General features: G+C 39.3%; 2 protein-coding genes across 3 annotated transcripts in view; both read left to right on the top strand.

Annotated features, from left to right (window-relative positions):
* LOC127491550 (uncharacterized) overlaps positions 1-22,035 on the top strand; it is a 74,828-nt gene that overhangs the window by 27,444 nt on the left and 25,349 nt on the right. The gene's annotated exons all lie outside the window — the stretch shown is intronic.
* On the top strand, positions 4,106-8,360 carry OR2A1 (olfactory receptor family 2 subfamily A member 1). The gene is given in 2 exon segments (XM_008258074.4): positions 4,106-4,945; positions 4,948-8,360. Coding segments are annotated over 2 exon segments (984 nt in total). The 5' UTR covers positions 4,106-4,794; the 3' UTR covers positions 5,781-8,360.

The raw sequence follows: 22,035 nt of genomic DNA, 5'->3' as shown, positions 1-22,035 counted from the left end.
TTACGTGAAAATGACTCTCAGTTCTTCGTGATCCACAGTAGTATCTATATCCACTTATTTAAACCCTTTTTTCACAAGACAACTTTGTTAAGACTTGTCTTTTAACTATGTAAGCAGTGAGATGAATTAGTTTTCAGTTCTCCCATGTATCTTACAAATAAACAGTCCAGCAGTTCAGATGTGCTATAAATTAATGGTTGGTCGTTTTATTGATTTTGTTTTACTTATGCCCACTACTTCACAAACAAACCTGCCAATTCATCAGACTGAGATTATTTTTTTTAAATATGGGGTCCATCAATTTCTGGTGCTTAGATATTTACCTTAGAAATCAGTAAATATTATTTACCTTAGAAATTGAGTCAGCTGATCATTAACCAGATAATTTTCATTTTTAATTATTTTTATTTGGATTTTTAATTTTTATTTATTTATTTGAGAGGTAGGAGATTGCATTCCCATCTATTGGTTCATTCCTTCAAACACCCACAACAGCTGGGGCTGAGCCAGTATGACACTGCCAGTTGGGGACAATCTAGATCTTGCACGTGGGTGACAGGAACCCAACCACTTGGGCCATCACTGCTGCTTCCCAGGGTCTGCATCAGCAGGAAACTGGAATCAGGAGCTGGAGTCAGGATTCAAATCCAGGTACTCCAGTGTACTACATAGGCATCTTAGGCCGAACACCTGCCCTTGCCCTTTTTTATGTTCTGAAATTGTACATGCATAAATGTACATACATCAGTGCCTTAAAGTTATAATTGGAACTAGAATATATTTCAATGTGGAGCTACTTCCTTCACTCCCGTTAGTTCCATGGAAATTCAATCTCTAGCATTCACTTCATTGTTCTTAACTAATATTAGCTATGCCACATACATATAAAATAAAAAAGAAGTATATAAAACAGAAGTCCATCAAAAGTCAAGTGTTTAAACACTTTGTGAATACTTCACTTGTTCTTATCAATTTTTCAAAATTCTATTTTAATACAGATCCCCAGGTATGAAAACCTCCAGAATTATAGTATTTCATTTCCTTAGGGAAGAATGGACTGAACCTGGCATAATTATATTAGACTGTGTTTTGACTAGATTTACTACAAGAACATCAATACCTAGCTGTTCGTTCACTTGCTTATATTTATTCATTTATTTGTCATTCCACAAATGTTTAACAGCCAGGTATTTAAAGATAAATAATACCATGCCATTGCTTTAAAATAAATCAAGATTGAGACAAACGGGGCTACTGTGCTGAAGAAATATCAGTGTGTTCTGACTCTTTCATCTGACTTTCACATTGGATATGAAAAAATCATGGCTTGCACTGTATGCTTTTTCCATCTGTGTTTTCATCTTCAGGGAAATGAAGAAAAATTGCGAATAGAAATTACTATTTTGTAAGTAGGTAGATGTGAACATATCCTTCACAGCCAAATATTTTCCTATGCCTTGTTTTTAAAAAATAAATTCACGAAGTTTGTCAATCTTTTCAACATTTTTGTATTACTCTAAAATCACATGAGCCCTGGCATTTTAAGGATTTTTTTTTTACTTCTTCTCTGTTTTTTTTTTAAGAAAATGATTGATTTATATATTTGTAAGACAGATTAAGCGAGAGAGAGGAAGAGAGACAGAGTAAGAGATATTCACTGCCCAGTTGCTGCAACAGCCAAAGCTAGCCCAGGTCAAAGCTAAGAGCCAAAACTCCATTCTAGTTCCTCACATTGGTGGCAGGGACCCAAGCACTTGGGTCATATGCTGCTGCTTTCCCAGGCACATTAGCAAGAAGTTGGTTTGGAAGTGGAGCAATCAGGACTCAAACCACTGCTCTGATATGGGATAGTTGTATCACATGCTGTGGTTCAACCTGCTCCACCACAACACCTGCCCCGCATATGAGGATTTTTTCAAAGACATTTTTTCAACTATTTCTGTGTCAAATTCATTTGAACATTTATTTATATTAGATAATTTATTGATTTATTTATTATTAACATAATAGGCATCTCAGTGTTAAGAAGGGATCTAATTCTTTCCCTGCCTTGCTTAAATGAGTTTATAATGATCTAGGTTTGGAAATTTGCTTCAGGAAGTGCATCATGCTATTCAAAAACACAATAGGACAGTGCAATTCAAAATGTAACTGCAAAGTCAGCAAAAAAAAAAAAAAAAAAAAAACTTTGCAAGTTGACACAGTCCTTCTTCATAGAAATAGCCACTTTAAAAAATAGCTTATTACCCAATGGTTGACAAATGTGAAATCAGAGCTTGCTTGCTAGGGTTGTTGGTTCCTGGTCACCAATCCAAACTGTAGACATTGAATCATCAACTGACTCAGATCCTTGTGCTGGTTGGCTCCCTTGTTCCCTACCCCTTGAAGGTCATCAATAATGCACTGCCAAATACTATCCTTTTTACCTGATGTCTACACTTCATTTTGATCACCTCCCTTCCTTTTCATGCAGTCTTTTTCCAGGAAAGTACTCTATACTGTTGAGTACATTTAGGTTCACTGAATGAGTCACACCTGGAAATTGCATCAAAACACCTGCAGTGGATTTTCAGAGGCCCCCAAACTCTCTAGTTATATGTTTCCTGAAGTTTTCTTGTTTTCTGCCTTTGGGCTGTTACTCTCATTGCTTACATATGGGTTTCCAGGTTAGTTATCAGAATTCAACCCTGTCTCTTACACTCAATTTCCTTGGAGAGCATTCCTTGACATCTGCAATGGTATTGATGATAGTTAAAGTAGGAACTGGCCAAAAACAGTAAAGTTCCTTGTACTACAATGTTTCTCACACAAAAAGTAGCCAACTCTTAAGTTATTTTGCTCTTGCAATGTCACTGAGAAATGTTTGTTAGTTAGAAGTTAATCCGGTTTATTGAGAAAACTATGACCCAAAGTAAAAATGCAATCAATTCAGCATTCTGCCAATTCCTAGACTAAGTATGTTTCCATTATTTTTGTTGTTGCTGTCATTTGTCAGGCAACAAATAAACTAAGTTATCCATTTGTCAATGATTTGTTTCATTGAGTTTTTTTTTTTTTTTTGACAGGCAGAGTGGACAGGGAGAGAGAGAGAGAGAGAGAGAGAGAGAGAGAAAGGTCTTCCTTTTTTCCGTTGGTTCACCCCCGAGTGGCCGCTGTGGCCGGCGCACCACACTGATCTGAAGCCAGGAGCCAGTTGCTTCTCCTGGTCTCCCATGCGGTTGCGGGGCCCAAGGACTTGGGCCATCCTCCACTGCACTCCTGGGCCAAGCAAAGAGCTGGACTGGAAGAGGAGCAACCGGGACAGAATCCGGCACCGTGACCGGGACTAGAACCTGGTGTGCCGGCAGCGCAGGTGGAGGATTAGCCTATTGAGCTGCGGCGCCAGCCTCATTTAGCTTCTTATAGAGTAATGACAATTCTTGTTTCTGAGGTCAGGTGCTGTTTCTCAGTTTAAATGAAAATTAATTATGTTTTAGACTTTAGGTATAGTACATGTTCAGATATGAAGAAGTTAATTAACAGCATGATGGGTCTATTTCCTCTTTATTTTCATTCTAAGGACTGACCTGTTTTAGTCTCTTGATTCATGGATTTCCTGTCTTGAAAAAATCTGGCAAGGGATGTCTGTACAAACAATGCATGGGGAATTATGTCTGCAGTTCTTTGTTCACACAGACATTCATAGATACCTATCATACCTACACTCCAAATCTTTGAGCACATGTGGAAATGCACAGATTTATCCTAGTGCATACCGAGGCCAGATTTGCAATACTGGACTGCTTGATGAACCATAAAATTCCCCAATCTTTATGGCTAGCATGAGAAAAATTCCTGTGCTGACTTAATAATTCTGTGAATCAATCATTTAACCATTTACCATATTGCCAAACATAGGTTTATTTCCATTTTTCAGTAATATACATTTTGGATATATTCTAGTATATTCATATGTATGGCATAAGTGTATGTGTATATACAAATATATACAGATACCTGAGGAATCTTCCAAAAGTTCATGGAAGCTGTATATAATGGAAAACATATGTATGGATTTCAGTTTTTATGCTGCAATCAACATTTTAATTCTGTTGTTCCATGAATTTTGAAGGCTCTCATATATAATATATATATATAATTATCATATATACCATATCCGCGGCTTGCTTCTTACTACCTACCTAAAAACATTCCACATTGTATCTAGACCTCACAACATACCCCATAAATGTATACAATTATGATTTATCAGTTGAAAATATTGGCATTTTAAAGAGTACTGGTTTCATAATTGGCTTCTTGTAAAATCATGTAAGGTACTCTCTAGACTCTAGACAGAATTTAAAAACTGGTAGGAAAATAATCATGATAAAGTAAAATCATTTTCTTTTCCAGAACTATTATCAATTGTAGAACTCTTCCATTAATAGCTATTTCTAATAAACAATAATTTTCTTATAGATGTGCATACATGAAGCTTCCTAGACACTCTGTGATCCATGATGATTTTATTTGCATGGATGTGATATTTCTTAATTCCATCAGAATGTCAATGACTCTAGGTAGCTAATGAGCAGTGACATATTCCTCTTCTAAATATTGAATATCATATTAAGAATTTAACTTGTGGACAGACACTCAAATGTTTACAGGTAATCATTTAATTATAATTGAGTGAATTCTGAAAGGTCTTTACTAATAATATTCCATATACTACCAATCTATGTAACAACAACAACAAAATATCTTAAAATAATTGTATCACAGCTATGTGATTTTTTCTTTAATAGTGAAATGAAAGAAAATCAGACAGTGGTCACAGAATTCATCCTATTGGGATTTTGCCTTGGTCCAAGGATTCTCGTGATACTTTTTGGACTTTTCTCTCTCTTCTACACCTTCACCTTGCTAGGGAATGGGGTCATCTTGGGGCTCATCTCACTGGACTCAGACTGCACACCCCCATGTACTTCTTCCTCTCAAATCTGGCCATTGTCGATATTGCCTATGCCTGCAACACAGTGCCCCAGATGCTGGTGAACCTCCTGAAACCACTCAAGCCCATCTCCTTTGCGGGCTGCCTAACACAAACCTTTCTCTTCTTGACTTTTGCTCACACTGAATGTCTTCTCCTGGTGGTGATGTCCTATGATCGCTATGTGGCCATCTGCCACCCACTCCGATATTCTGCCATCATGAGCTGGAGAATCTGTATCACCCTGACTTTGACTTCCTGGGCCTGCAGCTCACTCCTGGCCCTGGTCCATGTGGTTCTCATCCTGAGGCTGCCCTTCTGCGGGCCTCATGAAATCAACCACTTCTTCTGTGAAATCCTGTCTGTCCTCAAGCTGGCCTGTGCTGACACAACGCTCAACCAAGTGGTCATCTTTGCAGCCTGTGTGTTCATCTTGGTGGGGCCCCTGTGCCTGGTGCTGGTCTCCTACACCTGCATCCTGGTTGCTATCCTGAGGATCCAGTCCAGGGAGGGCCGCACAAAGGCCTTCTCCACGTGCTCCTCCCACCTCTGTGTGGTGGGGCTCTTCTTTGGCAGTGCCATTGTCATGTACATGGCCCCCAGATCCAGCCACCCTGAGGAGCAGCAGAAGATCCTTTTCCTGTTTTATAGTTTTTTCAACCCTATGCTGAACCCCCTGATCTACAGCCTGAGGAATGCAGAGGTCAAGGGTGCCCTGAAGAGAGTGCTACACAAAGAAAGTAATTCCCGAATGTTAATGACTTTTGAATTGCCAGCCCCAGTCTCCCGGAGTCTTCCTTCCTAATTACTGCTGACATCCAGAGAAAGTCACTATTCTCTTCTGATCTGTACTTTAATGACACAAGAATAAGCCTGCCTCCTTCCTTTGCAAGGAAAAGTTTGGGTGTGTTGCATTCATTGGCTTCCTATGAAATGTAGTTTAATCAGATAAGATTTTACCCCAATATTTCTCATTGAATCTGGGAAATAAAAGTTATTTAAATTCATTTTCAGGGCCCAAAATCTGAATGCAGTCCATCTACTGCCTTAGCCTAGTTATATAAACTTACTAACTGCAACTGACATAAGATTTTTAAGAAAAAAGATAGCTGCAGTCAAAGGAGGCAATCCACAAAACCCAGAAGCATCTGTCCATTCTCACAAAATTGTCCTTGCCCTGTTAAAAGGTAACTCCGAGTTGTTCAGTTAATTGTGTTGCATTCTGTTAAGAAATGTTACATGACAATATTGACTCACAGAGTTAACTCACAGTCTGAGTGGAAAAAAAAAGCATTGCAGGACAGAAGAGAAGGAAAGAAAATCAATAGACTGCATGGGGACAGTAAACATCATCTACCAATTTGTCAGATGGCTAGCTGGTAGCTAGTAAAGGGGAGCAAATGGCATTCTCTCCCATTAACAGGCTGGAAATGAGTACCAAAGATAAATATTTGAGTTATTTATGGATTTTTCAGAAACTTTGATGGTTACACATATGCAGACTATATGTGTTTTTTTTTTTTCCAGTGCCTCTCCACCAACACTTTTACCTTCGTTGATGTAGATATATATCACTTCCCTCATTAGGATATCTTACCCTTGAACTGGGAAATTTTCCAAATACACTAAACTCCTAGCTGCCTACTGAGCCATGATGGTGGATAGATCTTTGCTGATTCAATCTGCTTCATACCAGTGAGTAGAGATAAGTCCCCACACATTTTAGGTGACGTCCCTAAGATTAGAATGGACACCTGCGTCCAGAGTCATTTTCTGTTTCAGTCTAAAGATGAACAAAATTTTGTTCAGAATAACTGTTCACTTAGGAGCTGACAAGTAACAACCCAGCTCTTAATTGCCATGTGTGGGTGGAGATACCAAGACAGAGCTAGCTGAGTTTAAAAACAAAATGATTTTTTATAATAGCTAACTTGATTAATCACCTACTCAACTGCATCTACTATATATTGATAGCACATTACATGTATAATTTGATTCAGTCATCAAACAAAATCCTTTAAGAAAATTCTATTATCAGTCTATTTTTATAACATGTGCATACCAGAAAGTAGCTCACATTAGACTTGTACTTAAACAATGGCTCTCAAGTCCCCTACACTTAGCCCCAACAATGCATAGTAGTACCCGAGTTGTCAGTGTTATTAAATAAAAAACAAGGCTAATTTACCCCAAGATACGATGTGTTACGTGAAAGAGTTCTTCTTTACGGCCTAAAAGGTTCTAAGGTGAACTAATCTGTCTTTAATTTTTTATTTTTTATTTTTATTTTTTGGACAGGCAGAGTGGACAGTAAGAGAGAGAGAGAGACAGAGAGAAAGGTCTTCCTTTACCGTTGGTTCACCCTCCAATGGCACTGCGGCCAGTGCACTGTGCTGATCCAAAGCCAGGAGCCAGGTGCTTCTCCTGGTCTCCCATGTGGGTGCAGGGCCCAAGGACTTGGGCCATCCTCCTCTGTGCTCCTGGGCCAGAGCAGAGAGCTGGCCTGGAAGAGGGGCAACCGGGACAGAATCCAGCACCCCAACTGGGACTAGAACCCAGGGTGCCGGCGCCGCAGGCAGAGGATTAGCCTATTGAGCCACGGTGCCGGCCAGTAATCTGTCTTACAAGGCCCAGAGGACCAGAAATTGTATGAGATGCTTATGCAGATTCACGCAAAAGTAATGGAGTTTAGAGGAACACAGAACATGTAGATAAAAATAAACATTTTCATTGAGATTATAGACTTAGTTCAGCTGAAACCTGAAATCAACACACTGCAGTCTGCAGTCACTCCTTTATCTCTCTTTCTTTGTGCATATGTATTACTGAAACTTATTAACTTTGGGCCAGTCACTAATCATTTCACATGTATTATCTGATTTAATCATCCAAACAATCCTTTGAACCAGAAGATAATCAAAGTCTTACTTTACATATATGTGGAAGCTGAGGCACAGAAAAGTTGATAATGTACCCCAAAGCTAACAAATACTCAGACCAGGATCAAACTAAGGCATAATTTCTAACTCTGTAGTCATAACCAGCATGTACCATGGCCACTATGGAGCATATCAGCAGAGACAGCATGAGAGTGAAACAAGTGATTAAGATGAGTGAGGGGGGCCGGTGCCGAGGCTCACTTGGTTAATCCTCCACCTGCAGCGCCGGCATCCCATATGGGTGCTGGGTTCTAGTCCCGGCTGCTTCTCTTCCAGTCCAGCTCTCTGCAGTGGCCTGGGAAGGCAGTGGAGGATGGCCTAGGTGCTTGGGCCCTGCACCCACATGGGAGACCAGGAGGAAGCACCTGGCTCCTGGCTTTGGATCGGCACAGCCAGAAACCAATGGAAGGAAGACCTTTCTGTCTCTCTCTCTCTCTCTCTCACTGTCTAACTCTATCTGTCAAATAAATTTTTTAAAAAATAAAATACAATAGGGGCCGGCGCTGTGGCACAGCAGGTTAACGCCCTGGACTGAAGCGCCGGCATCCCATATGGGCGCTGGTTCAAGACGTGGCTGCTCAACTTCCAGTCCAGCTCTCTGCTGTGGCCTGGGAAAACAGTGGAAGATGGCCCAAGTCCTTGGGCCCTGCACCCGCGTGGGAGACCTGGAAGAAGCTCCTGGCTCCAGGCTTCGGATCAGCTCAGCTCTGGCCATTGTGGTCATTTGGCGAGTGAACCAGCGGATGGAAGACCTCTCTCTCTACCTCTCCTTCTCTGGCTCTACCTCTCTCTGTAACTCAAATAAATAAAATAATTGTTTAAAAAAAATAAAAAAATTTAAAAAATAAAAAAAAAATAAAATACAATAAAGATGCAGTGAGGGGCACATGGCTCTAAAAAGAAAGGGGCTTACACCTGCTAAAGAAAGCAACTTGAATCTGAACTGATATGTGGAAAGAGTGAGTATGGTAGCAAGAAATGAATGTGGCTCCAATGGTTGGAGGTGCACCTCCAGGAGGACACTAGTGATGAACTGGGAAGTGAAACAGAAAGCAATAGGAGAATCAATAGTCACATTAAACATTAATGGTCTGAATTCTTCAGTTAAAAGACACCAATTGGCTGATTTGCTCAAAGAACACAACCCAACTATTTGTTGCCTACAAGAAACACATCTCCCAAACAAAGATGCATGCAGACTGAAAGTGAAAGGTTGGAAAAAGATATTCCATGCCAACAGAAACCAAAAAAAAAGCAGGTGTAGCCATGTTAATATCAGACAAAATAAACTTTAACACAAAAACTGTTAGGAGAGACAAAGAGGGACACTATATAATGATTAAGGGTTCAATTCAACAGGAAGATGTAACTATTATAAATGTATATGCACCTAATTACAGGGCACTGGTCTATTTAAAAGATATATTAAGGGACTTAAAGGGAGACTTAGATTCCAATACAATAGTACTGGGGGACTTCAATACTCCACTCTCAGAAATAGACAGATCATCCGGACAGAAGATCAACAAGGAAACAGCAGATTTAATTGACACTATTGCCCAAATGGATCTAACAGATATCTACAGAACTTTCAATCCTACATCTAAAGACTTCACATTCTTCTCAGTAGTGCATGGAACCTTCTCTAGGATTGATCACATACTAGGCCATAAAGCAAGTCTCAGCAAATTTAAAAGAATTAGAATCATACCATGCAGCTTCTCAGACCACAGTGGAATGAAACTGGAAATTAGCAACTCAGGAAACCCCAGAAAGTATGCAAACACATGGAGACTGAACAACATGCTCCTGAATGAACACTGGGTCATTCAAGAAATCAAAAGAGAAATCAAAAACTTTCTGGAAGTAAATGAAGATAACAACACAACATATCAAAACTTATGGGATACAGCAAAAGCAGTATTGAGAGGCAAATTTATAGCAATAGGTGCCTATATCAAGAAATTGGAAAGGCACCAAATAAATGAGCTTTCAGCGCATCTCAAGGACCTAGAAAATCTGCAGCAAACCAAACCCAAATCTAGTAGGAGAAGAGAAATAATTAAAATCAGAGAAGAAATTAACAGGATTGAATCCAAAAAAACACTACAAAAAATCAACCAAGCGAGGAGCTGGTTTTTTGAAAAAATAAACAAAATTGACACCCCATTGGCCCAACTAACTAAAAAAAGAAGAGAAAAGACCCAAATCAATAAAATCAGAGATGGAAATGGAAACATAACAACAGACACCACAGAAATAAAAAGAATCATCAGAAATTACTACAAGGACCTGTATGCCAGCAACAGGAAAATCTATCAGAAATGGATAGATTCCTGGACACATGCAATCTACCAAAATTGAACCATGAAGACATAGAAAACCTAAATAGACCCATAACTGAAACAGAAATTGAAACAGTAATAAAGGCCCTCCCAACAAAGAAAAGCCCAAGACCAGATGGATTCACTGCTGAATTCCACCAGACATTTTTAAGAAGAACTAATCCCATTTCTTCTCAAACTATTCAGAACAATCGAAAAAGATGGAATCCTCCCAAATTCTTTCTATTCTTTCTTATTTCTATTCTTTCTTATTTCTCCCTGATCAGTGACAACTGACTGAACACCAAAAAGGAAACCTCCTGAAGTGAAATGGACACTATGAGAAACGGTGACTTGATCAGCATAGCCCTGACTGTTAATGAACAACTTAATACATTATCCCTCTTAGTATTTTTTTTGTCTGTTCTACTTAAAATGACTGGTCTAATTCTGTAATTATTACACAGTTATTCTTAAGTGTTGAAAATTAACTGAAATGAGGCCGGCGCCGCGGCTCACTAGGCTAATCCTCCGCCTAGCGGCGCCGGCACACCGGGTTCTAGTCCCGGTCGGGGCGCCGGATTCTGTCCCGGTTGCCCCTCTTCCAGGCCAGCCCTCTGCTGTGGCCAGGGAGTGCAGTGGAGGATGGCCCAGGTGCTTGGGCCCTGCACCCCATGGGAGACCAGGAAAAGCACCTGGCTCCTGGCTCCTGCCATCGGATCAGCGCGGTGCGCCGGCCACATCGCGCTGGCCGCGGCGGCCATTGGAGGGTGAACCAACGGCAAAGGAAGACCTTTCTCTCTGTCTCTCTCTCTCTCACTGTCCACTCTGCCTGTCAAAAAAAAATAAAAAAAAAAAATAAATAAATAAAAAAAAAAAAAGAAAATTAACTGAAATGTGATCCCTGTTAAACATAAGAGTGGGAATAAGAGAGGGAAGAGATGTATAATTTGGGACATGCTCAAGCTGCCTTGCCCCAATTGGTAGAGTTAGAAGCATACCAGGGGATTCCAATTCAATCCCATCAAGGTGGCATGTACCAATGCCATCTCACTAGTCCAAGGGATCAATTTCAGTTCACAATTGATCATAATGAAAGGACTAAGAGTCAAAGGGAGCACATAAACAAGTCTAGTACCTGCTAACACTAACCGATAGAATAAATAAAGGGGAGAGTGATCCAACATGGGAAGCGAGATACTCAGCAGACTCATAGAATGGCAGATATCCTAAACAGCACTCTGGCCTCAGAATCAGCCCTAAAGGCATTCGGATCTGGCTGAAAAGCCCATGAGAGTATTTCAGGCATGGAAAGCCAAGACACTCTGGCAAAAGATCTCTGTGAGTGAGATCCCAGTGTAAAGAACAGGTCATCAAAGAAGGAGGTACCTTTCTCTGAAGGGAGGAGAGAACCTCCACTTTGACTATGACCTTGTCTAAACAAGATAAGAGTCGGAGAACTCAAGGGGCTTCCATAGCCTTGGAAACTCATGACTGGAGCATAGGGAGATTACTGATGCCAAAGACAGGAGTGTCAATTTGTAAAGTCAACAACAGGAGTCACTGTGCACTTACTCCTCATGTAGGATCTCTGTCCTTAATGTGCTGTACATTGAGATTTAATGCTATAACGAGTACTCAAACAGTATATTTCACTTTGTGTTTCTATGGGGGTGCAAACTGTTGAAATCTTTACTTAATGTATATTAAACTGATCTTCTGTAAAAAAAAAAAAAAGAAAAAAGAAAGAAATTATCAATTCCCAACTTGACTCTCACTGGGATTAAACATGACAATAGGTCTGATCTGATTTCATCATCATTTAAAAAATCATCTATTATTTTTCACTTTATGTTTCTGTGTGGGAGAAAACTGTTGAAATCTTTACTTAATGTATACTAAGCTGATCTTCTGTATATTAAGATAATCAAAAATGAATCTTGAAGTGAATGGAAGGGGAGAGGGAGTGGGAAAGGGGAGGGTTGCGGGTGGGAGGGACGGTATGGGGGGGGAAGCCATTGTAATCCATAAGTCGTACTTTGGAAATTTATATTCATTAAATAAATGTTAAAAAAAAGAAAGCAATAGGAGAGATGGTTGATGTTGTTTTGCATTGGTGCTTTGTCAATGGAGTAGCGTTAGTATGGATGTTCTATAGCATTTTATCTAAAAATAGTTCTTTCCCAAAACAGATATTCAGATTTTAATTCTGTTATTCAAAATTATTAGTTTATCAGGTAGTATTTACAGAACAATCCTCAGATAGGTATTTCACATATAATATAGGGAGTTCCATGAAGGCAGGAACTGAAATCTGCTCATTGCTTTATGGGCAACACTATCACATTACAGAAGCTCCAGACATGCAAATTCAGGGGATTTTAACTATTATATGACTATTTAGACACATTTTTCTTTTTTTTTTAAGATTTATTACTTGTTTGAAAGTCAGAGTTACACACAGAGAGGAGAAGCAGAGAGAGAGTGTGCTTCCATCCGCTAATTTACTACCCATTTGGCCGCAACAGACGGAGCTGCACTGATCCAAAGCCAGGAGCCAAGAGCTGCTTCTGGGTCTGCCACGCAGGTGCAGGGGCCCAAGGACTTGGGCCGTCTTCTGTTGCTTTCCCAGTTCATAGCACAGAGCTGGATCAGAAATAGAGCAGCCAGGACTCAAACCAGTGCCCATATGGAATGCCGGTACTGCAGGCAGTGGCTTTACCCACTACACTACAGTGCCGGCCCCAACACATTTTTCAGTATTAAACTATTATTTGATGTCTACAAGTTTAAAATCATTTTATTTGTGGAACATAAAACAGTAGAAAATATTTTGTAGCTAAAAATTAGTACTTGCTACTTACCAGAAAATATGTTAAAGTATTTTGATATAATCCTCACATCAATACTGTGAAGAAGTGCTAATAATAAGCTCGTTGATAGAAGCAACTGAAGTTTAGAGAACTAATTTAATGTCACAAAATAGCAGGTGATACATTCATAATTCTAGTCCAATCAATCTCATCTAGATTATGAACTTTTTTAAAGGACCTATTGATATTTATATCTTTAGTATCTAGCCCAGCCCTATTTCTTAATAGTCACTCAATGTTGAATGAAGAAAGAAGTGAATGACCATTTAGAGAGAACTTCCACTTTGATTATGGCCTTGTCTAAATAAGGTCAGAGTTTGTGAACTCAAGAGGCTTCCATAGCATTGGCAGCTCCAGACAAGAGCCTGGGGTGATTACTAACATCATAAACAGGAGTGTCAATTGTTAAATCAACAACAGGAGTCACTGTGTACTTACTCCCCATGTAGGATCTTTGTCTTTAATGTATTGTACTATGCGAATTAACAGTAAAATTATTCTTCAAACAGTACTTTATACTTTGTGTGTCTGTGTGGGTGAAATCTTAGTATATACTAAGTTGATCTTTTGTATATAAAGATAATTAAAAATGAATCTTAATGAAGAATGGGATGGGAGAGGGAGTCAGAGATGGGATAGTTTGCAGGTGGGAGGGTGGTTATGGGGGGAAAAACTGCTATAATCCAAAAGTTGTACTTTTGAAATTTATATTTATTAAATAAAAGTTTAAAAAAAGAAATGAATGACCATTTAATTCAAAATCTTACCCAAAACATGTTACTCCATCAAATATATAACTTAAATATGGCAGTTATTAGACATCACTTTCAGTTCTAAATGTAGTCAAACCTTACAAAATTTCTTCTGGGAGTGCATATATTACATCTCACTTGCAGTGACAACCAAGAAATTGAAAACATATTAAGAGAAGCTTTAATATTTTTAAAAATGATGGTGATGTTCAAATATTCCATTTTATTGTATAAAACAGAGATGATGAATGATGTGTCATGCCAAAATGCTAAGCACTGTGATGATGGTATGCCATATTGGCACGTGTGCTAGAACAGTAGCCATGTAGAGGGTGTTAATCTACTCTCGCAACATAGAGATCTTACAGTTTTCACTACTGAAAGTGGTAGGATGGGACTCTTAGTGGGAGTCAATTCGCAAGCTACCTGAATTTGCCTCCCATGGAGTCTTTGGCATGGGGAATGGGCACTATAACCACTGACTTATAGGACAATCGTTTGCTAGGTATTGTAGACCAGAACCTCTCAAATTTTAGCATACATAGAGCTCATCTTGGAATCTTGCAAAAATACAGGTTCTAAGGCAGCAGATCTGAATGGAATGGAAAGCGACTTGCATTTTTTAAAAACTTTTATTTAATAAATTTAAATTTCCAAAGCACAACTTTTGAATTATACTGGCTTTTTCCCCCCATAACCTCCCGCCCACCCACAACCATCCCATCTCCCACTCAATCTCCCATCCTATTCACATCAAGATTTATTTTCAATTATCTTTATACACAGAAGAACATCAATTTAGTATATACTAAGTAAAGATTTCCCCTGTTTGCACCCACACAGAAACACAAATTATAAAGTACTATTTTAGTACTAGTTATGCCATTATTTCACATAGTACAACACATTAAGGACAGGGAACCTATGGGGAGTAAGTGCACAGTGACTCCTGTTGTTGATTTAACAATTGACACTCTTATTTATGACATCAGTAATCACCTGAGGCTCTTGTCTTGAGCTGCCAAGGCTATAGAAGCCTCTTCAGTTCACCAACTCTGATCATATTTAGACAAGGTCATAGTCAAAGTGGAAGTTCTGTCCTCCCTTCAGAGAAAGTTACTTCCCTTCTTTGATGGCCCATTCTTTCTGCTGGGATCTCACTCTCAGAGATCTTTCATTTAGGTCATTTTTTTTTTATTGCCACAGTGTCTTCCCTTTCCATGCCTGAAATACTCTCATGGGATTTTTGGCCAGATCTGAGTGCCTTAAGGGCTGATTCTGAGGCTGTTTAGGACATCTGCCATTCTATGAGTCTGCTGTGTATCTCGCTTCCCATGTTGGATTGTTCTCTCCTTTTTTATTCTATCAGTTAGTATTAGTAGACACTAGTCTTGTTTGTATGATCCCTTTGACTCTTACCTATCAGTGTGATCAATTGTGAACTGAAATTGATCACTTGGACTAGTGAGATGGCATTGGTACATGCCACCTTGATGGGATTGTATTTGAATCCCCTGGCACATTTCTAACTCCACCATTTGGGGCAAGTCCGACTGAGCGTGTCCCAAACTGTACATCTCCTTCCTTCTCTTATTCCCACTCTTATATTTAACAGGAATCACTTTTCAGTTAAATTTAAACACCTTAAAATAATTGTGTGTTAATTACAGAGTTCAACCATAGTGTTAAGTAGAACAAAAAAAGTACTAAAAGGGATAAAGTATTAAATTGTACATCAACCGTCAGGACAAGAGCTGATCAAGTCACTGTTTCTCATAGTGTCGATTTCACTTCAACAGGTTTCCTTTTTGGTGCTTGGTTAGTTATCACCGATCGGGGAGAACATATGATATTTATCCCTTTGGGACTGGCTTATTTCACTCAGCATGATGTTTTCCAGATTCCTCCATTTTGTTGCAAATGACCGGATTTCATTGTTTTTTGCTACTGTATAGTATTCTATAAAGTACATGTCCCATAATTTCTTTATCCAGTCTACTATTGATGGGCACTTAGGTTGATTCCAGGTCTTAGCTATTATGAATTGAGCTGCAATAAGCATTGAGGTACAGACAGCTCTTTTATTTGCCAATTTAATTTCCTTTGGGTAAATTCCAAGGAGTGGTATGGCTGGGTTGTATGGTAGGGTTATATTCAGGTTTCTGAGGCTTTACCAGTTTGCATTCCCACCAACAGTGGGTTAGTGTCCCTTTTTCCCCACATCCTCGCCAGCATCTGTTGTTGGTAGATTTCTGAATGTGAGCCATTCTAACCAGGGTGAGGTGAAACCTCATTGTGGTTTTGATTTGCATTTCCCTGATTCCTAGTGATCCTGAACATTTTTTCATGTGTCTGTTGGCCATTTGGATTTCCTCTTTTGAGAAATGTCTATTGAGGTCCTTGGCCCATCTCTTAAGTGGGTTGTTTGTTTTGTTGTTGTGGAGTTTCTTGATCTCTTTGTAGATTCTGGTTATTAACCCTTTATCTGTTGCATAGTTTGCAAATATTTTTTCCCATTCTGTCGGTTGTCTCTTCACTCTCCTGACTGTTTCTTTTGAAGTACAGAAACTTCTCAATTTGATGCAATCCCAATAGTTGATTTTGGCTTTGACTGCCTCTGCCTCCCGGGTCTTTTCCAGAAACTCTTTGCCTGTGCCAATATCTTGAAGGGTTTCTCCAATGTTCTCTAATAACTTGATGGTGTCAGGTCATAGATTTAGGTCTTTAATCCATGTTGAGTGGATTTTTGTGTAAGGTGAAAGGTAGGGGTCTTGCTTCATGCTTCTGCATGTGGAAATCCAGTTTTCCCAGCACCATTTGTTGAATAGACTGTCCTTGCTCTAGGAATTGGTTTTGGATCCTTGATCAAATATAAGTTGGCTGTAGATGTTTGGATTGATTTCTGGTGTTTCTATTCTGTTCCATTGTTCTATTCATCTGTTTCTGTACCAGTACCATGCTTTTTTTATAACTTGCATTTCTAACCATTTCTCATGTCTTTTTGATGCTGCTGATCCATAGGCCATACTTTGAATACTTATGATAATCAGAAGCATTTTTAAATCTCTGGTTCTTATGAAAAGTGGGAGGAAAACACAAGTGGGGAGACAGGAAAGAGATTTTGATGGGAAATTGTAGGAGACATAAAGAAAATTAAGAATGGAGAAATTGGGGCCAGCACTGTGGCATAGCTGGTAAAGCACCCATATGCTGGCATCCCATATGGGCACCGGTTATAGTCCTGGGTGCTCCTTTTCCAATCCAGCTCTCTACTGTGGCCTGGCAAAGCATTAAAAGATGGCCCAAGCCCTTGTGCCCCTGCATCTACATGGGAGACCCAGAAGAAGCTCCAGGCTCCTGGTTTTGGATCAGCCCAGATCCAGCCATTGGAGCCATTTGGGGAGTGAACCAGTAGATGGGAGATGTCTCTCTCTCTCTCTTTCTCTACCTCTGCCTCTCTATAACTCTTCCTTTCAAAGAAATAAATAAATCTTTTTGTAAAAAAAAAAAAGGAAGAAGGAATGGAGAGAGTATGTCAGAGATTCAGAGAAAGAAAGATATATCAAAACAGACATTGATATAGAGATGTACAGGAACAAGGCTGCAGGAGACAGTCATCAAGAGAAACTAGAGAAGGGCTTTATTGAGCTTGTTGTAACAGATTTTCTAATTAATTGGAAATAAACCATCTAGTACTTCAGTTGGACTGGGAGTTTAAAAATAATTCTCTCTTCAGGAGTATTATGTGACACTTACCCAAAATCTTAAGAGTTTGTCAGCTGTCAGATCTTAAGTTTTACTTTCTAGAACATAGGTCTCATCTAGTACTGACAGTTTTGTTCATGTGTACAGAAATCATTTCCTTTTTTTAAAGATTTATTCATTTATTTATTTGAAAGGCTGAGTTACAGAGAGCAGAGTCAGAGAGAGAGAGATAGAGAGAGAGGTCTTCCATCTGCTGGTTCACTCCCTAGATGGCCTCAACAGACGGAGCTCCAAAGCCTGGAGCCAGGAGCTTCTCCTGGGTTTCCTATGCAGATGCAGGGGCCCACACACTTAGGCCATCTTCCACTGCTTTCCCAGGCTATGGCAAAGAGCTAGTCAGAAAACGAGCAGCCGGGACTCGAACTGGTGCCCATATGGAATGCCAGCACTGCAGGTGGCAACTTTACACACTATGCCACAGTGCTGGTCCCAAGAAATCATTTCAACCTTAGCTATTCACTGTGAATTCTTGGATATTTTGGATGATTTATTAGTCATAAAATAATTTGACAAATATTTAAAAGACTGACTTGTATGTGCATAGAAAACATAGTATTTAAAGCATAAAACAATGCCTGTATGGTATATTTGGAACTGGTTCTATTTAATTTATTTGTTAGCCTCTCCATTGACTTCTGCCAATGATTGAACAAATTTAGAACATTTGAGTTGGAGTAAGATACTTTTGGTATCATACAGGATGAAATAAAATATAAATGAATAATAAAATTGAAGTATCTTTCAAGTATGCAGCACTTAAACATTTTTGGAGATTGTACAGTTATTCATATCAAACATCAGAAAATATTTTCTTTTTTGGTTTGACAGGACTATCCTTAGTTGGGTACAATTATAGAAGACAAGATTTAAGCAAGCTAGAAATTCCACATCCAATCCAAATGTTATTCCAAAAGTCAATACTTAGGTATGCACTCATTCATTCATTCAAACTATTCATTCATTTGCTTACTCAACACACTTACTAAGTATCAGAACTTTTTAAAAATGAGTTCACCTGGTCATTGTTCATAAATATCTAGTCCTATAAAAAATAAGATTGGGAACCCATAAGGCACTATCCTTAAAGTATCTTACTTTACTTATTAAGCCCTCCTTTCTTCTTTTTCTTTGTTTTGCTTTCAGAGAGAGTCATACGTTATAAACAATTGGGGGTTTTGTCCCTTTATGTAACCACATGGGAAATAATGGAGGACTGAATAGCGATTAAGCTTTTTATAAGATGTGGATTCAAATGCATTTTGCAACCAAATATGTTCATGCTTTGTTTCCCAAACAAATTTACAAGACTGGCCTACCACAATGACTTTTTTTCTAGAATCCTGAAATATTTGTAGGCTTTTGTCATGTGTTAGGAAGTTACAATATTCATTAGAATTTATCTGGGTCTTGCTGAATAATTTATTGACAGTGCTTATAAATACACAATTATATGTGGCCACCAGAGAAGGATATACTGGTGATGTCCTGCAGGGTTCCAATTAGAGGCTCAGAAAAGCTTTTGATTAAGTTATCCTGACCCAGGGCCTGCTGTTCCATTTGTAGCTCCAGCTGTGGGAAATTTGTTTAGTATAGAAAAATGATCCAAATTAAGAAGAGAACAACGAATAAGCCTGAGCAGAATTCATTTGCTTAAAATGTGTAACTAAAAAAATGACTGAGGTCACCATATTGCCTAGTGTTTATGATGTTAGGAGCCCACATTCCTCATTGGAGTGCCTGGTCTAAGTCCCAGCTCCAGCTTATGATTCCAGTTTACTGCTCTTGCCCACACTGGAAGGCAGTAGGTGATGGCTCAGGTACTTGGGTACCTGCCACCCCAATGGGGGACCTGGGTTGAGTTCCTGACTCAACATGGAGCATAGAAGCAGAGCCGAAGAGGTTAGCCAGAAACATCACTGGCTAGGATTATCTGTCACTGATCTTGCAATCCACCTGGACTGTAGCTATAGCCCTGCCCAGGAGGACAGCACTTTTATGCCAGCAGGCAAGGCTCCCATGGACAGTGCAGGAATGTGCTGGCAATCACTGTTTCTCATGGTTAACTTCTCTTCTTTGTTCCTCAGTCTGTTTTTCAACAAATACCTCCACACAGTCAAGTTCATTTGGGTTCACTGAATCACAGGCACATCCTACAGAATGGACTTCTGGATGTACTCAGAATTTCCCAGTTTGGCTTCCTCATGCTATCTTGTTCTTCTCATCTGCTATGAATGCACACATTTTACTTCTCAAAAGACAATGCTATTTCTCTTATTTCCAAGTCCTTCAGGAAGCATCTCAATGATGTCTGCATTGGAATTAATAATAAAGAGGGTCGTTATCAAAATCATCACCTTTCCTTACACGAATCATGGAGAAGATTGTTTTTCTTCAAAGGCAAGCAGGCACAAATTAAGTATTTCAGCTTCAGGTCATTTTTGTCTAACAATGGCACTAGCAAAAATGTTCCCACTGGCAAAATACTAGATTTGTCCTTGGAATATTGAGCAAGATTTTATTCAGTACGTAAAGTACAAAAGCCAAATATTATTTGGCACATCACCACTTCACAGGAATATCGATTACCCGAATGATAACTTGTTGCTATAGCAATCTAAGTTAACACACTCACTAAACTATCTCTATGCCAATTTTTTTAAATTAACCTCTATAAAGTATTTAGTCATTCTCATGTTACTATAGTGAGGCAGAATTACTTTTTTTATGAATGGTCATTTCTTCTCTTTTCCAGTCTCACCTATGGTATATATTACAAATGCTAAGCAACACAAAATGTAGATCCTCTAACACATTTTTATCCCAGGGTTAGATTTTCCCACTTCTATTAATACATACATTTGCCCTTTTGACAGGCGTGGAGAAGGGGTGAGTTTCAAATACTCCTTGGAGAATTCTATCTTGAAATGTCTTCACATGCATGCACACACACTGACCACAGCCTTCGAACAGGTGAACAAATGCCTAGCTTCATATTCATGTTGAGTATGTAACAAAATTCTAGACTCAATATGTGAACACTGGCCATCTTCTGCTTTCTCTGGCCATAGCAGAGAGCTGGATCGGAAGTGGAGCAGCCGGGACTTGAACCAGCACCCATATGGGATGCCAGCACTGCAGATGGCAGCTTTACCTGCTATGCCACAGCACCAGCCCACATCTATTTTTTAGAACTAGTCTAGGCCGGCGCCGCGGCTCACTAGGCTAATCCTCTGCCTTGCGGCGCCGGCACACCGGATTCTAGTCCCAGTCAGGGCACCGGATTCTGTCCCGGTTGCCCCTCTTCCAGGCCAGCTGTCTGCTGTGGCCCGGGAGTGCAGTGGAGGATGGCCCAAGTACTTGGGCCCTGCACCCCATGGGAGACCAGGAGAAGAACCTGGCTCCTGCCATCGGATCAGCGCGGTGTGCTGGCCGCAGTGCGCCGGCCGCGGCGGCCATTGGAGGGTAAACCAATGGCAAAAGGAAGACCTTTCTCTTTGTCTCTCTCTCACTGTCCACTCTGCCTGTCAAAAAAAATTTTTTTTTAAATAAAAAATTTAAAAAAGAACTAGTCTAAATCTGTTATTTGGAGTTATTTAATTACCAATCATTTCTATACCCCAGGAGTTCTTTCAGTAATTTTTGACATGAGCATCACCAAGACAATCATAATTAGGTAGTTATTTTACTTTCTCTTCTTGTCTGACATTCTTTCCTTCCATCACAGTCTCAAATGGCTCTATGTCTCCTATCATTGTGGGCACAATCTCTTCTTTAAAATCAGATTGATAAAATCAGAGATTAACTTAATGTACAATAAGATCATTAATTTTTAAAAGTCACTAAGTTGATTAATGTTTATATGCTTTTGGCAACCCTGCTCTAAGCTATCTATTGCTTTTCACAGGAAATGGAGGAAATTCAAACAGTAGTCACAGAGTTCATACTTACTAAGGTTTCTCTTGACCCAAGAATTTAGATGCTTCTGTTTGGACTGTTCTTTCTGCTCTATGCAAAGAAATCCATTCTCAATTTGTGTAACATTTGAACAGCCAGCCTCGGTAACTTCCTGGAATCTAGATTGCTGGATGCTGCCTTGGTCCACCACTGTCTTTATATCTAAGACTCAATGATCAAGGAGATTCTTTAAAGTCTTTCCTTTTCTTCCCCAGAAAATACTTGGGGTTTTTCTGCATTCATTATACTTAAATCTGTCAGAGAGTTTTTTTCTCATTTAATTATTCATTGAGCTGAGAGTGTCTGAGTGAAGAAATTTATTTCATATACTGCTATGGCTTCCAATAGTTTAAAATAGACACTATAGATCTGAGTTAGTCAACGTGTGCTTAGTAATGGCAGAACCAGAAGAATTACCAGACACAGTCATATCAATAAAAATTTTTTGGTAAT

This window comes from Oryctolagus cuniculus, chromosome 3 (genome assembly GCF_964237555.1).
Source record: "Oryctolagus cuniculus chromosome 3, mOryCun1.1, whole genome shotgun sequence".
Lineage (NCBI taxonomy): Eukaryota > Metazoa > Chordata > Mammalia > Lagomorpha > Leporidae > Oryctolagus > Oryctolagus cuniculus.
Note: the sequence above shows the minus strand (reverse complement) of the source record. Positions and strands in the feature narration are given on the sequence as shown.